Raw genomic sequence first — 18,923 nt, forward strand, 5'->3', positions numbered from 1 at the left:
CTGTGCATTTTGTGCCAAAATAATGACAAATGACTATAGTCATGTGAAGAACTGACTTAATGTACATATAAATAGCCACATAGTTTGACAAAGTTTAACAGGCATTCGACGATTGTGCCAAAGCGATTAAGAAAAAACTGTAATGGCCACCATGGCCTCAGTGCAGGCGGGATTCTTAGCTGATTGCCACAGCGCCTCTGCGTGAAACTTTTAATTGGCAACTGAACAGAGGAACGTCTACACTTTGTCAATTGTACGGCGCAGTGTACATGTACGGTGTTGTTTAGCGGGCTGCCATTTAAAAAAATAAATAATTGGGGTTGAGTGAATAAGAAAATCTGGCTGCTATTGACGGTAGCTTGGCTATTTTAAAATGGCGGGTTTGTACAGGACCCAACCCGTGTCGCGCTAGTGACGGTTCTCTCTGACCAATCAGTAGTCTGCAGTGTTTTGACTCCACCTTCTAGTATCGGCTCAACTCGGTTAGAATCTCGACCGAGTTGGTACCAAAAAAAGTACCAGGTATCAGGTACTATCCACAACTTTTGCTAATGGAAAACCAAAAAAGAAGTTGAGTTGAGGAAAGTAGAGCTGTGCCCTATCGTGCAGAGAAAATGCGGCATATGACCCCATTCAGACAGCACAATAAATAGTTTAAACGTCGGTATCATACATTCCTCAGTATTGGGCTATGATTGTCTGCTGACAAACAATGAATTGCTCTGCCTTTGGGTTGGGAAGGAGCTCAAGTATCTGGGGATCAGTGGTGCAGTCAGTGCAGCGCTGCGCTGGACTGTCAGGGTTAAGAAAGAGCTGAGTCGGAATCTCTACATTTGCATATCAAAACACCAGGCGTGCCACAGAGCCAGAAATAGTCAGTAGCGTCAAAATCTGTGACATTCAGTTCTGGTTGGCACAATGGAGGCAGACAAGTGATTTGAAGTTTATATACTTGGTTTATTCACAGAATAATAACGTATGTACCATAACCATATCATCCAAGCACCGATTGATTTGTAAATCTGGTGTTCTGTACGTAGACTGTATAATATTAATGGACAGAGCATGTGTGACGTCACCCGTTGGTTTGTGGAGATCCGCTACGAGTCGTCGAGTTTGCCGTTACGGGCGCAGCCATCCTGGTTGCGGATGTGACGATTTTAGACGAGAGGGAGGAGCTGCTTACACTCTACGTTACGTTACACACTTTCACTGGCAATCACATCATAGCCACGCCCTAAAACACCCCCTGCTTTATCGCCGATTTTAAAATCAACGAGACCATAATTTAAAAAAATGAACATTGTTCTGTGTTGCAGAAGACTTCAAACTAGCGATTGAGACCATAAACTCATTAGGAAAATGTTTAATGAGGTAATAAATCAAGTGAGAAGCGGGTCACTTTCTCATAGACTTCTACAGAAACCGACCTCCTTTTGCAACCGAACGTGTCGCCCCCTGCTGGAATTCAGATAGAATGCAGGTTTAAAGGTACGTCCGCATTTGCAGCACTTCGCCGAACCGGATGCTTTGTCCATTAATATTATACAGTCTATATATGGTAGGGCTCTTCAACGTTTTTTAAACCAAGGACCCCTTAACTGAAAGAGAGATGAAGCAGAGACCCCCTACTACATGTGTTGTATACAATTAAGTTGCATATTAAACTGGGCCTACAAAAGTGTGTAGGGTGGCCTAAAGCCTTTATACACACCTTTTTTTGCATATCTACTACGCTATTAAAATAATAATTGTTGGCATGACTTTATATATCATCTTTTAATGTTAAACATACCTGTGGCACAGTGAATCCTTATTAACTGTATCTGTGGATGGCTACCTTAATGACGACCTCACTCCGATAGGCCAGTAAGCAGAGGGGATTTATATTTGCTAATAATATGTTGGATTCTTGTTAAGGCATTTTAATTTTTGAAAAAACTTTCAAAAATTAACAATAATTTGGAGGCCCCCCTGCAGTGACTCTGAGGACCCCCTAAAGGACCCGGACCCACAGATCTCTGGTCTATGGTTCTGCAGCAGTAGGTCCCTCCGGTGTAAAGCAGCTGATATCCACATGGTGGCAGTGTTGCACTGAGCATCTGAGGGCTAATGAGAAAGAGGAAGTCTTGTTTAATGGAGCTGCTGATTTAAAGTAGAAGGAAAGGAGACTAAAAACAAATAGTCAAAGGCGTTCCCTAAAGGTGGAAGTGTTCATTACAGCCACAATATTTTAAGAGACGTACCAGTAATGGAGCTAAAGATGTACAGTTTACCCTGATAACAGCTCTAAGGGAAAGGTCACGGGCTCATTAAAACTTGATCTGACTGTCCCCAGCTCTCTTTGAATCATCTTTACAGTTCAGGAAGATTTTCTGTTTCTGATCAGGTACAAACTTTTCAACGTGTGAAGACCTTTAGCGTGGTCAGAAAGAGAAAATGCACAGACCCGTGTCAGAAGGCAAGTGTAACCACAGCGACAAGGACATAATCCCTCACTGGCTTCCCACCCACCAACCCTCAACTAAATTCAACGGTCAAATTTCACTTTTTCTAATGTTACTGATTGTGAATTACCATCAGCTGTGGGATGTACAGTGTATATATGTATATATATATATATATATATATATATATATATATATATATATATATATATATATATATATATATATATACACACACACACACATACCAGGCTGTTCTCAGTCACTGTTCACACTTATGCCTACGAAAAGTAATGCACTATTTAATTCCTATATAACCCACGTAATTATTTCACTTTTTCTAATGTTACTGATTGGGGATTACCATCAGCTGTGGGATGTACAATATATATATATATATATATATATATATACATACACACACATACCAGGCTGTTCTCAGTCACTGTTCACACTTATGCCTACGAAAAGTAATGCACTATTTAATTCCTATATAACCCACGTAATTATGAGCTAGGACATGAAGGGCTGCCTCAAGGAGGAAGTCAGGCGACATATCATATAAAGAGCGACAAAATCTGCATACCCAGGAGACCGCTGTTTTTGTCCCGTGTAAAACCAAAAGGCAACGTTGACTTATTTTAACTTGTTATGTAACTTGCGTACGTATTTGAACCCAAACCACGGTCTTTTCCTAAACCTAACCAAGTCGTTCTTTTGCCTGAACAGGTACTGCACTGCAGGGGCTTGTGCAGGCGCACTGATCGCTTGTGTTGCTGGACATTCATAGGATAACACAAAGATTATTTTATGGGCTTTTCCGCCTTTAATTGATAAGACAGCTAGGTGAGAAAGGGAGGAAGACATGCAGGAAATTGTCTTAGGTCGTACTCGAACCCTGGACCTCTGCGTCGAGGCATAAGCCTCGCAGGATATGTGCACCTGCTCTACCCGCTGAACCAACCCGGCCACAACACACAGACATTTTTGTTAGCTATCATACAAACCGTTAGAAATATATGTAGGGATCCGTAATGAGTTAGGTTGGGAACCGTAGAGTCGCCGGTTCAAATCCCCGTAAAGACCAAAGGAAGGAGTGTGAACTTGTTGCTGGAGTGGTCGAAACATTAGTATAATAATGATATCTGGAGCTTAGTGTGCATTCTCCTCCAATATATGACCAGCACCTCTTCTTCAGCGTGCATTCACCAGACAACTCTTGCACATTGTGCATGTACATTGTTACATTGAAGCCATTGCCAAATGAGTTTCTAATTAAGCCTATCAGCTCCACAAAACTCTCTCTGTATTTCTCAGGATGGCTAGTTCCTAGCAACTGCGTGGAGGGGTGGGGTGGGGTGGGGTGCGCGATCACTGAAGGCTTGTATCATGTGGATGCTCCGACAGTGTTGTTGTCTCATGGGGGAGACAGAAATTACACACTATAGCTTTAAAAAGCTTTCCAAATTACTTTAAAGCATTTTAATAATAAATGATTCTAATAATTACACAAACACAGATCATACACAAATAGTTACTTTGAGAGTCAGGGTACAGCTGAACAAGTTACCTTTAATAAGACCAATAAAACCAAAAATAAATAACCAAATAAACCTGTTCAAGTAAATAAAATCAGACCATCAGCTCATTTAAAGCGATATTTTGCTGATTTAAATCCAGCTGGATTAAAATTGGCAAAGTATCCCTAATAAAGAAGTTCTTATCAAGGATAAATCTAGTTTTATTCTGTATTTTTCTTGAGCTGGGCCGGATGGATGAAAATGGATGGATGGATATTGATGATACATCATGTTTTAATGTTAAACATGTGGAAGGCACAGTGTATCCCTAAGCCTAGATGTACATGTGGATGGCTACCATAGTGGCTATCATAGTTTTGAATATATAATATATATATATATATATATATATATATATATATATATATATATATATATATATATATATATATTTTTTTTTGTATGAATAGGCCAATTCATCTTTGCTAATAATATGTTGGATTCATGTTAATGTATATTTTCAGACATATTTTAATAAAAAATAAACACTTTCAAATAAATATCAAAAACAATTATTTGGCTGCCCCCCTGCAGTAAGTCTGAGGACCCCCTAGGGGTCCTGGACCCCCTGTTGAAGATCTCTGCTTTAAAGGTGCACTATGATATCCTGCATGATTTCAGCGCAATTTCATTTTTGTCTCAAATCGTTGGCATCTCTCCTTGATCCGCTAGCCAGGTAAGTGTGCATGCACCCCCTCCCCCAAACAATATTACATGAGAGGGTTCCCCCAAGCGTCTTGTCGGTGATTGGCTGGAGTGGTGTGTTGTATTTTGGTGCACAGCCTGTGCCCCTGGTGTTTGTTTGACGTTTACGACCCCTGTGTTGTCTCCCGAGACCGGGCTGTTTCCCAGTGTGTTCAGGGGGCAGGCAGCTAGCGGATCAAGGAGAGATATCTACCATTTGAGACAAAAAAATGAAAATGCGCTGAAACCACGCAGGAACTCATAGTGCACTTTTAAAGACAAGACGTCTAAAAATCTTTAAACAGTTGTTCTTGACTAAAGCATTCAAGTGCAATGTTAATAATAATTCATGAGGTGTTGAGATCATTCCTCTCCCAGTAGAAGCAAGAAAAACAAATATAAATAAATAAAAGTAAATAAAAAAGAAATCTGTATGAAAATAATCTTAAAAAAAAAACAAAAAAATAAATCACAAATTGACACTGATTTATTTCAAATTCCAATGGCTTTATTTTATGTATATATATTTGTATATATTTATATATATTTATATATTATATATTATGTCACAACTTTTACTCAGTTGCTTGATTATCATCTTTTTGTTCAGCTTAAGTTCAAACGACATGACACTAAGACCAAGGCATTCCACATGATCATATCTTACAAAAGAGTAAAGAAAACAACATGAGTGTGTGTGCACCTGTCGCACACACACACACCACACACATACATACGTCAGTGTACAGGTACAGTGGTTCTGTTTGTAGAAAGAACTGAAAAAGAAAAAGCCGATAAAGAGACGAGAGACGGGCAGACAGAGTGAGAGTGTGAGGGAGAGAAAGTGAGAAACCAGATGAATCAATTGGTATTGAATAGCTGAACTGGAGGATTCTGTTGCATAGATTGAAGCAAACAGGAGGAGGGTGTTTGATCGAAACAGACAGAGGATGTCACACACACACACACACACACACACACACACACACACACACACACACACACACACACACACACACAGGAAGTTTTATTTTGGCTAACAAACAACAAATCACTGCTGAGGCTCAGAATCTGCCAGACAGGATGACCAAAGACAGCGAGGTGGAGTCCTTTCTACACTTAAACAAGAGTCTACAGTCATGTGCCAGTGCTTTGAGCTAAACGCTAACATGCTGATGCTTAGCAGGCTCACCAGCTCAGTTTAGCCTGTTACAGTAACATGCTACGATTAGCTAACTAGCACTAGACACAAGGTACAGCTGAGGCGGACGGGAATGTCGTTAGGTTTACGGGTATTTGTTCATAAAAAAAAAGTATTGGACAAATGAAGACTTTGGCCTGATGATGGGGCTATATTCAGAATGAGAGGATCACCGTAGTTATTCTAGTCAATTATTAGGGGGAATGAATGTTTTTGGCAAATCTCATGACAATACATCTAATAGTTGGTGAAGCATTTCACTCAAAACGACAAATGTGAACTTCATGGTGATGTAAGAGGAAAAGTCATCAAGGAATAACAAAGTCATGAGGATTCACCCTCTGGGGAACATGAATGTTTGTGCAAAATGTTATAGCCATCTATTGAATAGTTGAAGATATTTCAGCCTGGACCAAAGAAATCATTTGACTGCGTTTAGGTAAAAAAACAAATAAAGAATTTGCCATGTCCTCGCCACAAGGCTTTGAAACAGCATTTAGACCTCCATGTTAGGGAATAATATATACAGTAAATGAATAAAGTAGCATAAATCCCCAAAAATTTAAGAACAAGACTTTATTTTCGGTTGCATTTCAGAGCGATTTGGATTCATGACCCGTCTGTCCTGAATCCTGGCTGCCAGATTCGCCAAACTACCGTCTCAACACACTCGGTGCACTTTTAACATGACCACAAAGTCCAACATTCATTCCCACATTGATGCAGAACTTTAAAATGCTGTCAACACTGTTGCCATGACGGCCATTTGTACAGCCGGATAAAAACCAAAAAGTCAATAAACACAACATTTTTATACCGATTTCGAATTTGAGGAGAGATGGTCAGTTGTGTTATGATGAAGTCAGAAGTTTGTTTCTAACAGGTAAACCGACTTGATGATAACTGAAGTCAGTGTGAGCAGATGTATGAAAACATCCACTCTGGTAAGATTATCACTCCCTATTCTCTGAATCCCGTTGCCTTTGTTCTCTCTCTTTTCCAGCCAGATTTTCAGATCAGTTTCATTTCTGTTTTTCCAGTACATACAGATAGGACAAGGCCATGATTAGCCTAGCTTAGCGCAAAGACTGAAAGCATAGGGAAACTGCTAGTTTACCTCCATCAAAAGAGAAAATTTAATCGAATCCTAAAACTCCGGTTTGATTTACATCGTTGTATGTCGTTTATTGTTCAGGTGGAGGAATAGAAATCTAAAGAAGAGATGTTTTCTGGGGTCTTGTGTTTATGCTGTTCTCGAGTTTAACACCTCGATGAGAATAAAATCCGGAGCAGCGAATGATCAGATTCAAATGTAAATCCAGAGTTTTAACAGTGAACCAATATTTTCTGGAATTCCAAATCACAACCCTGCTCTCACCGATCAGACTGACCGTGATGTGAATTAGAGCCTGATCAATACCGATGTAAAATGTGTTTGAACGCATGAATAAACGATAAAACGATAAACCAAAATGATCAACAACAAAAGGAGGTTTTATAAGAATCTCCTACATTTGGTTATTAAAGGCGTTTAACACGTGGGATATTTTACCGCAGCTAAACCTTTATGTCAGTATAGCTGCTGATTCATTTTCTCTTGATCGATTAATCAGCAACTGTTTTGATCATCCATTAATGTCAAACGTTCTTTGATTTCCGCTTCTCAAATTTGGAACTTTTCTTTGTCACATATGAAGTTGATCTGAATATCTTTGGGGTTTGGAACCATAGGCGCATTTTTCCACTAATTTATACAAAACGATATATTGATCAATGAAGAAGAAAAAAAAAGGAAAAGAATCCTCAGCAGATGAATCAATATTAAGAATAACCATTAGTTGCAGCCATACATTAACTTGTCAGGTGGACACATTTCTAAATGACCATTTCTGTACCAACATTTCTTATCAGCAGACTTTGATATTGATACATATACGGACTTTATCTGTGACAAATACAATCAGCCATCATATCAGTCGGGCTCTAACAAGGACACACACACTTCTACAGGTGAGCGACAAACTCCATTATCCTCGTTTTTCTCCACAACCTGGACCAGTAGAGAGAAGCAGACGATAATGGATCATGGAGAATCAATGGATCGGTGAGATGATGAAGCCTACCTGAAGGTTTCAGGTTAACTGTCATCATCTCCCTCCTCCTCTCACTGCACAGATGGCTGGGTGGTTCAGGAGAATCTGTGCATCTCAGGGTGTGTGTGTGTGTGTGTGGGAGTGTGTGTGTTGGGACAGAAGGATGAAACCGTGATAAGGTGGATGAGCAGACAGATCTGTTCTAAGTTATTTTTTTCCTGTATAAATGAGACGATGTAAACAAAAAGAAGAATCTTCATCTTTCATCAATCCATCCATCAGAAGTCACACAGTTTTAATTTCCTCAGTGTGTTTCATTTTACAGTGCAAATACGTGTGTGTGTGTGTGTGTGTGTGTGTGTGTGTGTGTGTGTGTGTGTGTAATGTTGCATGTGTTTGGGGCGTGTATTTGAGATTAATTTGGAAAAAAAACAAGTCGACATTTTGGGATGTTTCATTCCATACTAAAACATGCAGAACACAGAACATTGAACACAGATACTGAACAGTTAAGTTTTTTTTTTTAAACTCTTTTCGCACAGAGTGGCTTTAGGCTACACGGAACACGACAGAACCAATCGCACCAGGTTGGACATATTGCTTTAAACCACCAAATTTTGTATATATGTCATGCATGCCACACTGATGATATTATGTTTATACAAAAATAACACCAACGCCTATTACTGTGTATCATAGTAATTACAGAAAACAAATCTTTTTCAGTCTTTTTTGCAGTGAAGTTCAACTGAGAAACCATATACATATATTTATCTATGTATTTATATATAATATATATACACACATATATATACTAGATATAAATATATAGAGATAATATATATAGATATATATATTGAGTGGTTATGACTTTTCCAACTGTGAAATTCCAGTTTGTTTGAACCATTTTTTTGATTTGTGAATGTTGAAGTGAAGGTTCTCCAAAGAATACCTTAAGATCCGACAACAGGAAGCTGTTCTGGTAAAAGGCAGTGCTCTGAAGAGGAAGCAGTCAAAATGCAACGATGACTGGATAAGACGCGAGTTCCTTTTCCATACAGAAGTCCTATTGGAAAACTGAGATCTTGTGAACTCCACGTCTCTGATGGTGGGGGGGGGCTGTACTGTGCACCTGGCATGAGATGTGAGGGCAACCAGTCCAACAGAGGACCGCCACAGCCGCAGAAAGGCTACGGCAGGAGCAGAGGGACAGTCCTATCCAGGTGGGAGGGAGGGAGGGAGGCGGGGAGGACGGGAATGGTCATGGGACTGCAAACTTTCTAAAAACAAACTTGCACAGAAGAAGAAAAAAAATGAAAAGAGAAAAACGACTTTGGCAGAACATCCTTAAAGCTTTGCCGGGTGATGATTGGCTGATTGCCCCCTCTCCCATTTCCTGTTACCGAGACACAGACAGCAGGTACGCTTCATTCACTTCTATGACAATATGTACATTGTACTGGCTGCAGGAGCACAGCTCTTCTGTCAGATTCAGCAGTTGAACAAAAACAGAGAGGAAAAGCGTCATCGTTGGGAATGGTGCGTCTCATTTATAGCCAACGGACACACGGCAGGAAGAGGAAGGGATGTCACGAGCGCTTTAATAGTCCTGCTCTCTTCCCGGGAAATGTTTCTGAAGTTGGTAGTTGTATTAAATGGCAATGACATCTACAGCTGCAGCTGTGTGCCGTCACAGGCTCCCCACCCCCCCTCTAATGTGCGGATTTCATGACCAAATCAAAAATATGGCATCCTCTTGTTCTTTGGCCTGAATTTAGACAAGTTAACCTGAGGTCCAGGGCCGCCCAAGCATTTTTGGGGCCCTAGTCATGATTAGACAGCCCCCCCCCACCCCACACCCAAGTACGCAAACATGCACAGCAGCAGTTAACTTCAATTTATTACAATTAAATCAGTGAAAGAAAAATTTTAAATTAACGAAAATGGTTTGGCACAGAGTTGTCGTGGGAATTCAAAATTCTAATTATAAAAAATACACAATTTTGAAAAGGCAACCTTTTACAGCAAAGCCATTACAGCTGCTGGTTACAGTAATTATTTGTATCTTTAAATACTGGGATTATGACAAATAAATTAACAGAGGAACTCAAAGAGAGTTCGCATTTTGTTTGGGGGGCCCCATGTTGGCGGAGGTCTTCTTGGGTCCCAATGGTTTCCAAGCAACAAGACCCAAGTCGGGCTGGGTTCATATTATACGACTGCGTCTAATTGGGGCGTGTAGGGTCCCTGCTGTTTTGCCCCAGATGTCAGAGCAATTTGGAGTTGGTCTCTTTTAAAAAATTAAAAAAAGATTTATGCACGTTAGGTTTGGGTAGCTTTTGTTTTTCATGGGTCCACTTTAAAAGACCTCGAGGCTAAGGGGTTCAAAGCAACTCATTGGTTCGTTTTATGATTGGGGCCCGGCCTCTGCTTTGGTCCTCAGGTTACTTTCTCAAGTTCTGGCTCCGTCTGAGGGGGTCAGAGCTTGTTTTGGGGTGAGACGTGCTGTAATAGGCCACGCCCCATTCAAAGGAGGCGGGGCCTGAAGCGGGACACAGCTGTGATCCTCTTTAAAGTCGTCAGCTCCGACACCAGTCGGTTGGAAAACAGCATCAGTCCACTCGTTCAAAGAAATCAAATCGTAGTAACTTCAAAGTACAGAAACAAAGAAACCCAGAGGTTGGATAAATAATTATACACTCCCATTTAATGTTTGATACAGTTAGCTGTATTCACTTTGTATTGGCTGAACTCTAGTTAGATAACTGCGAAATCACATAGCGTGTAGTGTGTCACAACATCTTGGATAAAGTGAATATACTCATGGAAAAGGGGGGGGCTGATGAGAAGAGATTGTTGAGATTCCAATTGAACAGCCGACAGGAAGTAAACAAGTCACTGCAGGTTTCTGAGCCCTAACGTCAGGTTACCAAGACGACACACGTGGCATAAATATTTAGAGAGCTGTAAAAAGACAGAGTCCACGTTAGATTCATCTCATCCATGTACTGCACTATCACCAAACTCTTCAGCCTATACATATATATTCATATATCTCCAAAATATTAAAAAGTACTTAATATAAAAATACAGAAGAATTGTAAAAAATGAGCAAAACATTGAATTTTATATGAAAACCATGCAAGAAAGATCCCCCATTTAGTTAAATAGTAACTCTAAGACTCAGGAAAGCAAGGGAATGAAAAGGGAAGTGGTGGGATGAGAGAAGCGCAGGCGAACTGCCACCCACTTGCTTTTCATGTAAACATTGTAGAGGTCCTTTAAACATGGTTCGGCAGTGACGACTGAAGATTTTCTCCTTGCTTTTTGGTCATGTTTGGAGTAAAGGGCCAGGGGTTGAGAGGAAAGAAGGGTCGAGAAGGGGAGGGGTCAGGGGTGAAAAAAGTCCAAAGGAAACCTCGATAACAATGAGATAAAAAAAACAATACAGACAACCTATAAAATATGGCTCTGAGTTACATAGAAAAAGCTCATCAGAGGGGAGAGGAAGAACCTAGTAATGACAAAAAAGTTGGAAATATGGCAGTACTAGCACATTACGTCAATAACGTGTGTCCTAGTTCGTAGATAAGTTGATGGCTGCTAGTCGAGGGGGGATTACACACATCGCTGCTTCTGATTGGAAGATGATTCCTTCTTCTTTTATGACAGTAATTGGAGGACAACGGCAGGCAGGAAGTACTGAGTGGCAGCAGGGATACGGTGCGTTTTAGTCTACAGGCTGACTGGTGACATCATCAGTCTCCCATAAACCTCAGCGTGTGTCACTGACCGCTGATTATTTTTATGTTCATAAATATCTGACAAACGAGGGGACCAAACACATCAGAAACGGGTAATAAGATTTGTCTTCAACACAGAGAGACGGTCCAGACCCTGTTTAGAGATCAATCAACTTCCTGTCTGTTGGAACTGAATTTCGTGCACGGTGACCCAAAACAGACTCATCGATACTGGATACTGGATTTTTTTTCCATTTTCTTCTGAAGGGACAAAGGGATGAATACTTGTCATCCTGTGGCAGTAGTGTTCAGCTTGGGAGTCCAAACCTGAAAGATGTGAGCTAAATGTTTCCAGATAGCTGTAAGGGTCCACGTGACATTAACTTTGTCATCTGCGGCACAGTGGGGCAGTGTTTAGCGGGGGGTCGCCTCACAGTGTCACGGTCACAGGTTGTCATTTTTGATTAATTGCAGTACTTCAAGAGGGCGGGTCTTATCTAATATGAGCCTGTCGGGGTAATGAGAACGCAAGAAAAGTTGGCAATTGAGACCGAGACTTACAATGAATGATATCCCTCATCTGTGAAATATTCTGCTTTAGTTTCTGTCTACTTGTTCGCCTAAATGAACGGTAAAGCAACGCCGAGCACCGTGCACGGTTATTAAAACGAGAAGAGGACTGGGGTGGGATGGTCCCAAGCAGGCGTCGAGTGGAGCGCCAGCAGAAAGATTTCAGGTTTCAGGTAAGGCTGCATTATATTCTCTTGTTAGCAATCAAGGCATTCAGCGTATGTCGTGGCCTCATTTCATCGGTGCTACCTCTGCCGTGACAACACCGCTAGCCGACTGCCGAGTACCCGCCTTTTGCCCGATATGAGGTGGGATGGGCTCCAGCCCCTTGCAACCCTGCACGGGTCTTCGTGGGTAAATTTACGTTCGCAAGAACAACATTTAGGACCATGTGGCGTACACGCAGATTATTGAGACACCCTGCTGTGGAGTATGTCAAGACTTGATCAAGTATTGATGAGTCTGGTTTTTTTTTTTTGTGCGGTTGTGGTAACGGGAAGTTCAGTCATAAAGACAAGGAAGTGAATGAAGCGCCGAACAGAAGCTGCTGCAGACTAACACACATATAGTCGTCTGAACAGAATCCCAAATACTCATTCCTAAGTTATCATGCGACTCAACACGAATGAAACATAACATGCATCCTACTAGAGCTGGAAACCTAGACCACGCTCCTGCTTCCTATCGACACTGTGGACGTACTGGGGGTGGGGGTGGGGGGGGGGAGAACCAGAACCCTGACTGGATGAGATGAAGTCAGACCCTCACTAGGCAGGGAGGGAGCCCTCTCTGGACGCCGCCATGTTGGATATTTTTGGGTAAGTAAGCATTCTGTCCTTCAACAAGCAACACAGCTGATAAAAGAAAAAGCAAACGCATACAGACACCAAAAAAAAAAAAAAGGGGAAGAACATATTTTGAACAGTTGAACCTTTTAAGACCGTAGTGTCACACTCACAAGACATTCTCAGGAGTTTGAATGAACTATCGATTAACAATCGTTAAGAGGTTTTTTTAAAAAAAAACAAACTAACTAAATTACATTTTTGCATTTGCCTAAAAATCTTCTGATCACCAAACCCGGCTGTTAGCTGTGTAGAGGAGCGGAAAAGCGTATGTACATGAGAATCACTGCACTCTCTGAAAAGTTCTGTGCCGTTTTTTTTTTTTTTTTGGGGAGCGGGAATGAAGCGAGTACAGAACACGACATGCTGCTGCGAGTCCCGCAAAAGATCGAACCCAGCGTAGTTTAAAAGCTTTTCAAAAGGATCGTCAAGTAAAAAATATACATGAATGGGCAGGCCTCCACCCTCTACTGAGACATGTGTGGTAGTGGTGGTGGTGGTGGTGGTGGAGGGACAAACTTACAGGCAGGATGACGCCACAGTCAGTATGAAAAACACATGGTGGCAGGAATGACTGAGAGGGGGTGAAGACGATGTGAAGCGTGCGTGTGTGTGTGTGCAGAATGAGGGGATGCAGAGTGACTTCCCTCCTCAGCGCGACAGTTCAGTTGATGGGATGACCGATGATGCTGATAAAGAGGATGGAGGAGGGAGGAGGAGCTCAGATGGATGACTCGCAGCTGTGGGGGAAGGCGCTGGGCGGCTCTCCTCCTCCCCCGGCCCCAGAGGAGGCGCTGGGGAGGAGGTCGATCTCGTCTCCGGTCTCCTCGATGGTGGGGATGCGAGCCTCCTCCTCGGACTGGGGGACGAACTCAGGATGGGCCATGAAGCTGTGGATGGAGCTACGGGACTCTGGGCTCTCCAGCCCCGCATACAGGGAGCTACGGAACGCGTTCACCACCTTAATCTGAAACAAAGAAAAGAAGAGAAACGGTCAGAGAACGAGCACGTCCACAGCTTACCGACGGTTTACGAAAGCGTGATGTCACACAAGCAGCAGGGGCTGATGGGACACGTGGGTGGTCGTGCGTCTGAATCTGGGGAGGGATGTGCAAAAACCACAAAACGCAAACGTGAAACACAAGTCGGCTGGATGGGAGAGCTAAAAATGTAATTCTACAGGACATCAACACAAAGAGGTCAAAAACAAAAAAACGGTCGGCATGATGTTGGAGGCAGCTGGGTGCAGGGAGACAAACGGAGATGAAGAAAAAAAAAACACAACAACAGACGGCTAAATGCGGAGGACCATCAAACCACAACAGCCTAAAATCACACACACACACACACACACACACACACACACACACACACACACACACACACACACACACACACACACACACACACACACACACACACACGCACTTTTTATTTGGCCCTTGTCCCATCCGCTAACATGGAGGGGGCGGGGTTTATTAACTATACTGCAGCCAGCCACCAGGGGGCAATCAAGATGTTTTGGCTTCAGTTATACGTACAGTCTTCTTCGCTTCACAACTCGAACCTCCTATGGCGCCATTTGGATGCTACAAAAAGATCACCTACCGTTAGCATCCCATTGACTGCCATTCATTTTGACGTCACTTTGACAGTGAATAACTTTACATCTGAAGCGTTTAAAGACTCCATTTGTCCATTGTTTATTTCTAAAGAAACACGACAATGTATAAAAGGCTCCATTACCTTGTACCTCACGTTATGGCTCCGTAGGAGACGTTTTTATGAAAATATAAACGATAAAACGATTGTGTCACATAGTAGAGGAATTACCGTATAGTACAGGAGAAGCTCGCAGGCAGTTTGTACTCACATGAGCTGTTTAAGTTTAATTACTAATGTTAACTAGCATTTTAGTTAGCAATAATTACCCTGTGCTTATGTTATCTCCTTACATATACCTACGCTCTCCGTCTCTGTAAGATTGGGAATGATTGAGATTTCTCTTGGCACAGCTACCAGAAGACTTACAACTTTCAGACAGGTTGCTCACGTCACATCTACGTCGTCTCTCTCGGTTGGAGGCTGCGCAGTAACGCTCAGCGCTCACCGGAAAAGTGCTTCTAATATCCTTCACTGGTCTCCGTCCAGAGCAACGGGATCTGTTGGTCCATTCTATATATACACTGTCTAGGACTGTATGCCCTACCCTAAGCATAGGCAGTGAACCGCAGGACTTTTTTGGTTCAGACCAAAATGAGTCAAAATTCAAAAGTTAGATTCATCATCTTGCTGACTTAATTTCTGATTTACCTGTATTCTATTCAGAAGAAGCAAAAACATCTATCTATCTATCTATCTATCTACTGTATTACACATATCAATTAAAATTAGTTGCATTAATAAATATGTATAGCCTACATATCAAAAGCCAATTGTCATGCTTTGACTTTTGAGGCCCCTGGGGCTCTGAGGCCGCTTTGGCAACACGTTTTACAACCCTGATGGCGTCAGCACCAGTACAGAAGTTTCAAACGATACCGGGCCCCAGTAAACAACACACACACACACACACACACACACACTTGGGAAAATCAACAAACACATGCATACTATAAGTATTTATAATCACATTCAGAGCCAGAGTCATTTTGTCCTCTAGCTGCTCTCTTCTCTCTGCCTTAAGTCGTTTCCTCTGTCATGAATCCACAGAGGCTGCAGCTGATCACACTGATTTATACGCACCATCAGACACTCTTTGTCATAATTAATAACCCTGCAGTTTTGCAGCTCTCTATTACTGAACCACAGGAGAGCTGCAGAACTGCAGCTTAGAGCGCGCACACACACACACACACACACACACACACACACACACACACACACACACACACACACACACACACACACACACACACACACACACACACACACACACACACACACACACACACACACACACACACACACACACACACACACAAAGCTCTTGAGAAAAAAACCATGAGAGACTTGCTGAGCCTGACAGATTTAACCCTGCTCAGGATTAACCCATAAAATTATCTTGGTGCCCAGGCTGTCGCCTCAGAGAAGAAAAAAAAAAGCAACAAAGAGAAGGATTTTTTTTTCTTTTCGCCACTCTGTCACGAATCAGAACAATTCCCAGCTTCTTTCTCTTCTCGTCAGCTAACTGTTGTGATCTGTCATCGAGTCTTCAGGCAGCAAGTCACATCAGGGTTAATAATAATAATTGAATAATATTCAAGAGTTTAAATCTCCACAACATGCAGGAGGAGAGGCAGCAGGCGACAGAGAGGGAAGTAATGAAAGATATTTCAAGCAAAAAAAAAAGAGGTGGAGATTATGATGGAGAAAAAAAAGCTACAGCAGAGGAAGGTGAAGTAGGAAGCACGGTGTGGAAACACAGATCACGTTATCTGCAGGTTCACTTTTAGATGGTTTTCAGACCAAAAAAGCAACTATGTTGTCCATCTCTAAATCATTTCTGAATTCCCTACTCTGTCTGTGGCACTGAGCCCCAAGCTTATTGGTTCCTACTGAAGACGTAAAACTTGAGAAAACGGCTCACAAATATATAATTTCGTTTATAAAAAAATGACAGAGGTGTATTTCACATTTCTGGTTTTGTATGGATTAAACCATCAAGAAACAATGTGTAAATTAGGGAGCTTCAGAGGTGTATTTTTAAACTTTAAACGCCTTTTCGTCCTGCTTCCAGTCTTTATGCTAAACTAGGCTAACCACGTTTGACTCCATCTTAAACAGACGTGAGATTGAAATCCACCTTCTCATCTCACTCTCAGAAACAAAAAAGAAAAGAAAAGAAAAAGAGGTTTATTTTCTGTTTGAATTACTGCAAATGCAAACTGAGCATTTCCTGCTGTTGCTGCTTCACATTAAAAGCTTTCCACTGGAAAACCTTTTGGGAGGCTTTTATTGTGAAGCAGCTGTAGACAACGCAATTTGGGGGACTCTGAGATTAGTGGAGCGTTGTAAGGGGTGCTATAAAAACTATAGTTGTAAAATAATTATTTGTTGCTATTTTGTCAGTGGATCACTTTCAAATACCGTCTCAATATAGAAAAATACTACCAAATGTCTTTTGACATGGCTAAATTAAAAGAATGAAAAAACAACGGGCCAAAACAGAAACTATAGAACGATGAAATACCAATCCTGATTCGATGCTAGCTTTACTGGTCGGCGGTCATTTCAGCACTTCCCCGAAGTGACTACAGTGGCTATCACATGCTAACTACACTTCCTGATATTTCTACTCCAAACAACTTGGACACATCATTCACATCATGTTTTATCAGTCAGTTGTTTATAATAATAGCTAAAATAATAATCTAGATCTTTCAGATTAGGTCAGGGGTGTGCGGACACCTGACAGGATGACAGAAATGGAGTTTTAGTGTTGGTGAGTCATGCAGCGTTCATGCAGTTCAAACAGAGGGAAAAGACAGAGAGTCCAGCCGCGGTGAAGCGTGGTGTTAGCTGGCCTCTGGTCACCGACTCACTGCCTGCAGTGGAGGAGGAAGCAGCAGCAGCAGCAGCAGGGGGCGGAGCCCCGGCCGAGTTGGTGAGAGAGGAGGAGGGGCTAAGCCCTACGTGGGTGGGGCTAGAGAGAGTTTTGGCGGCAGTGGCGTCATTGTGCTGGCTGACGACCGACGGCTGGCGGCGCAGGGCACCGGGCACCGGCGCCTGGCCCGTCTGGAAGGTATAGACCACATCCATCTGAAGGAAGGACAGCCACAACACACCGTTAGACAGCAGAGAGACAGAGCGGGGGAAGGAACAGGAAGGGAGGAGAGATTGTGGTTACAGAGAGTTTGAAAGAGGCTGGACGGATTGACAGTTTTCATTTCTACAGTGCAGAGCAAAAAGAACAGAAGTCTTGACCTAACTTTGTTCGGCAGCATAAAGACATTACCATGACGCTGGTAGAAACCAGCTACAGAGAAGACACAGAAGAACATGAAACAGAGGCGAGACGAAAAGGGCGAGAACAGGAGTGAGGAGAAGACACTTTGAGAGAGAGAAAGGCATGAAGAGAGAGAGAGAGAGAGAGAGAGAAAGGCATGAAGAGAGAGAGAGAGATAGAGAGAGAGAAAGGCATGAAGAGAGAGAGAAGAAAGGCATGAAGAGAGAGAGAGAGAGAGAGAGAGAGAGAAAGCGGTTAGTTAGTTAGTGAAAGACCAAATGCGAAAATCCAGAAGAAGCTCTTATAGAAACGAAGGGATTGCGGAAGAAGCGCAACAATGAATAAAGAGCTTTTGAAACCCGACTCAAAAAGCACTCTGAGAGAAGAAGCGGTGGAGGAAGAGGAGAAAATGTGTCACTCCGAATGACTGATAAAGTTTGGGCAGCGAGGTGCTGCTTGTACCAATTATTCCCCCACTGTGTTTGACTGTCGAGGCGTTGAGCGGCATAACGCTGCCCACCAGGATTAGAGAGGAGGAGGACAGGAAGAGGAGCGTGGAGAGATAAGAACCTAATTAGCTTGCAGCCTTTCGTTGCCTCCCCCTCCATCCCCTCATCCTCCCATCCCAGGAGGATGACAGACTGATATTACAGATACACAGACATGAAAAGAAAAGAGAGAGCTTCCACTTTTCTCTACAGCGTGTCTGATGATGGAGACAGAAGAGCCTTATTTCTGTTCCTCCACGCATCACTTCCTCCTCTCACGACGCCCTGCGGCTTCACGAAGGCCAGCTGGAGGTTATTTTCTGA

General features: G+C 42.3%; 1 protein-coding gene across 6 annotated transcripts in view; it reads right to left on the reverse strand.

Annotated features, from left to right (window-relative positions):
* Nucleotides 1-12,755: 12,755 nt before the first annotated feature.
* The window catches only part of LOC120558148 (plasma membrane calcium-transporting ATPase 1-like), a 106,527-nt gene continuing 100,359 nt past the window's right edge, over nucleotides 12,756-18,923 (reverse strand). For 2 of the 6 annotated variants that reach the window (XM_039799067.1, XM_039799064.1), the window contains 2 exons: nucleotides 17,708-17,924; nucleotides 13,996-14,130 (listed from right to left, as the gene is read on the reverse strand). In XM_039799067.1, coding sequence (XP_039655001.1) covers nucleotides 14,126-14,130; nucleotides 17,708-17,924 — 222 coding nt within the window. In that variant the 3' untranslated portion in view covers nucleotides 13,996-14,125. Of the gene's footprint in view, nucleotides 14,131-17,707; nucleotides 17,925-18,923 lie in introns of all 6 variants that reach the window. The other 4 variants (XM_039799065.1, XM_039799062.1, XM_039799068.1 and 1 more) reach the window with 3 other exon arrangements.

The sequence above is a fragment of the Perca fluviatilis genome, chromosome 4 (genome assembly GCF_010015445.1).
Source record: "Perca fluviatilis chromosome 4, GENO_Pfluv_1.0, whole genome shotgun sequence".
Taxonomy (NCBI): domain Eukaryota; kingdom Metazoa; phylum Chordata; class Actinopteri; order Perciformes; family Percidae; genus Perca; species Perca fluviatilis.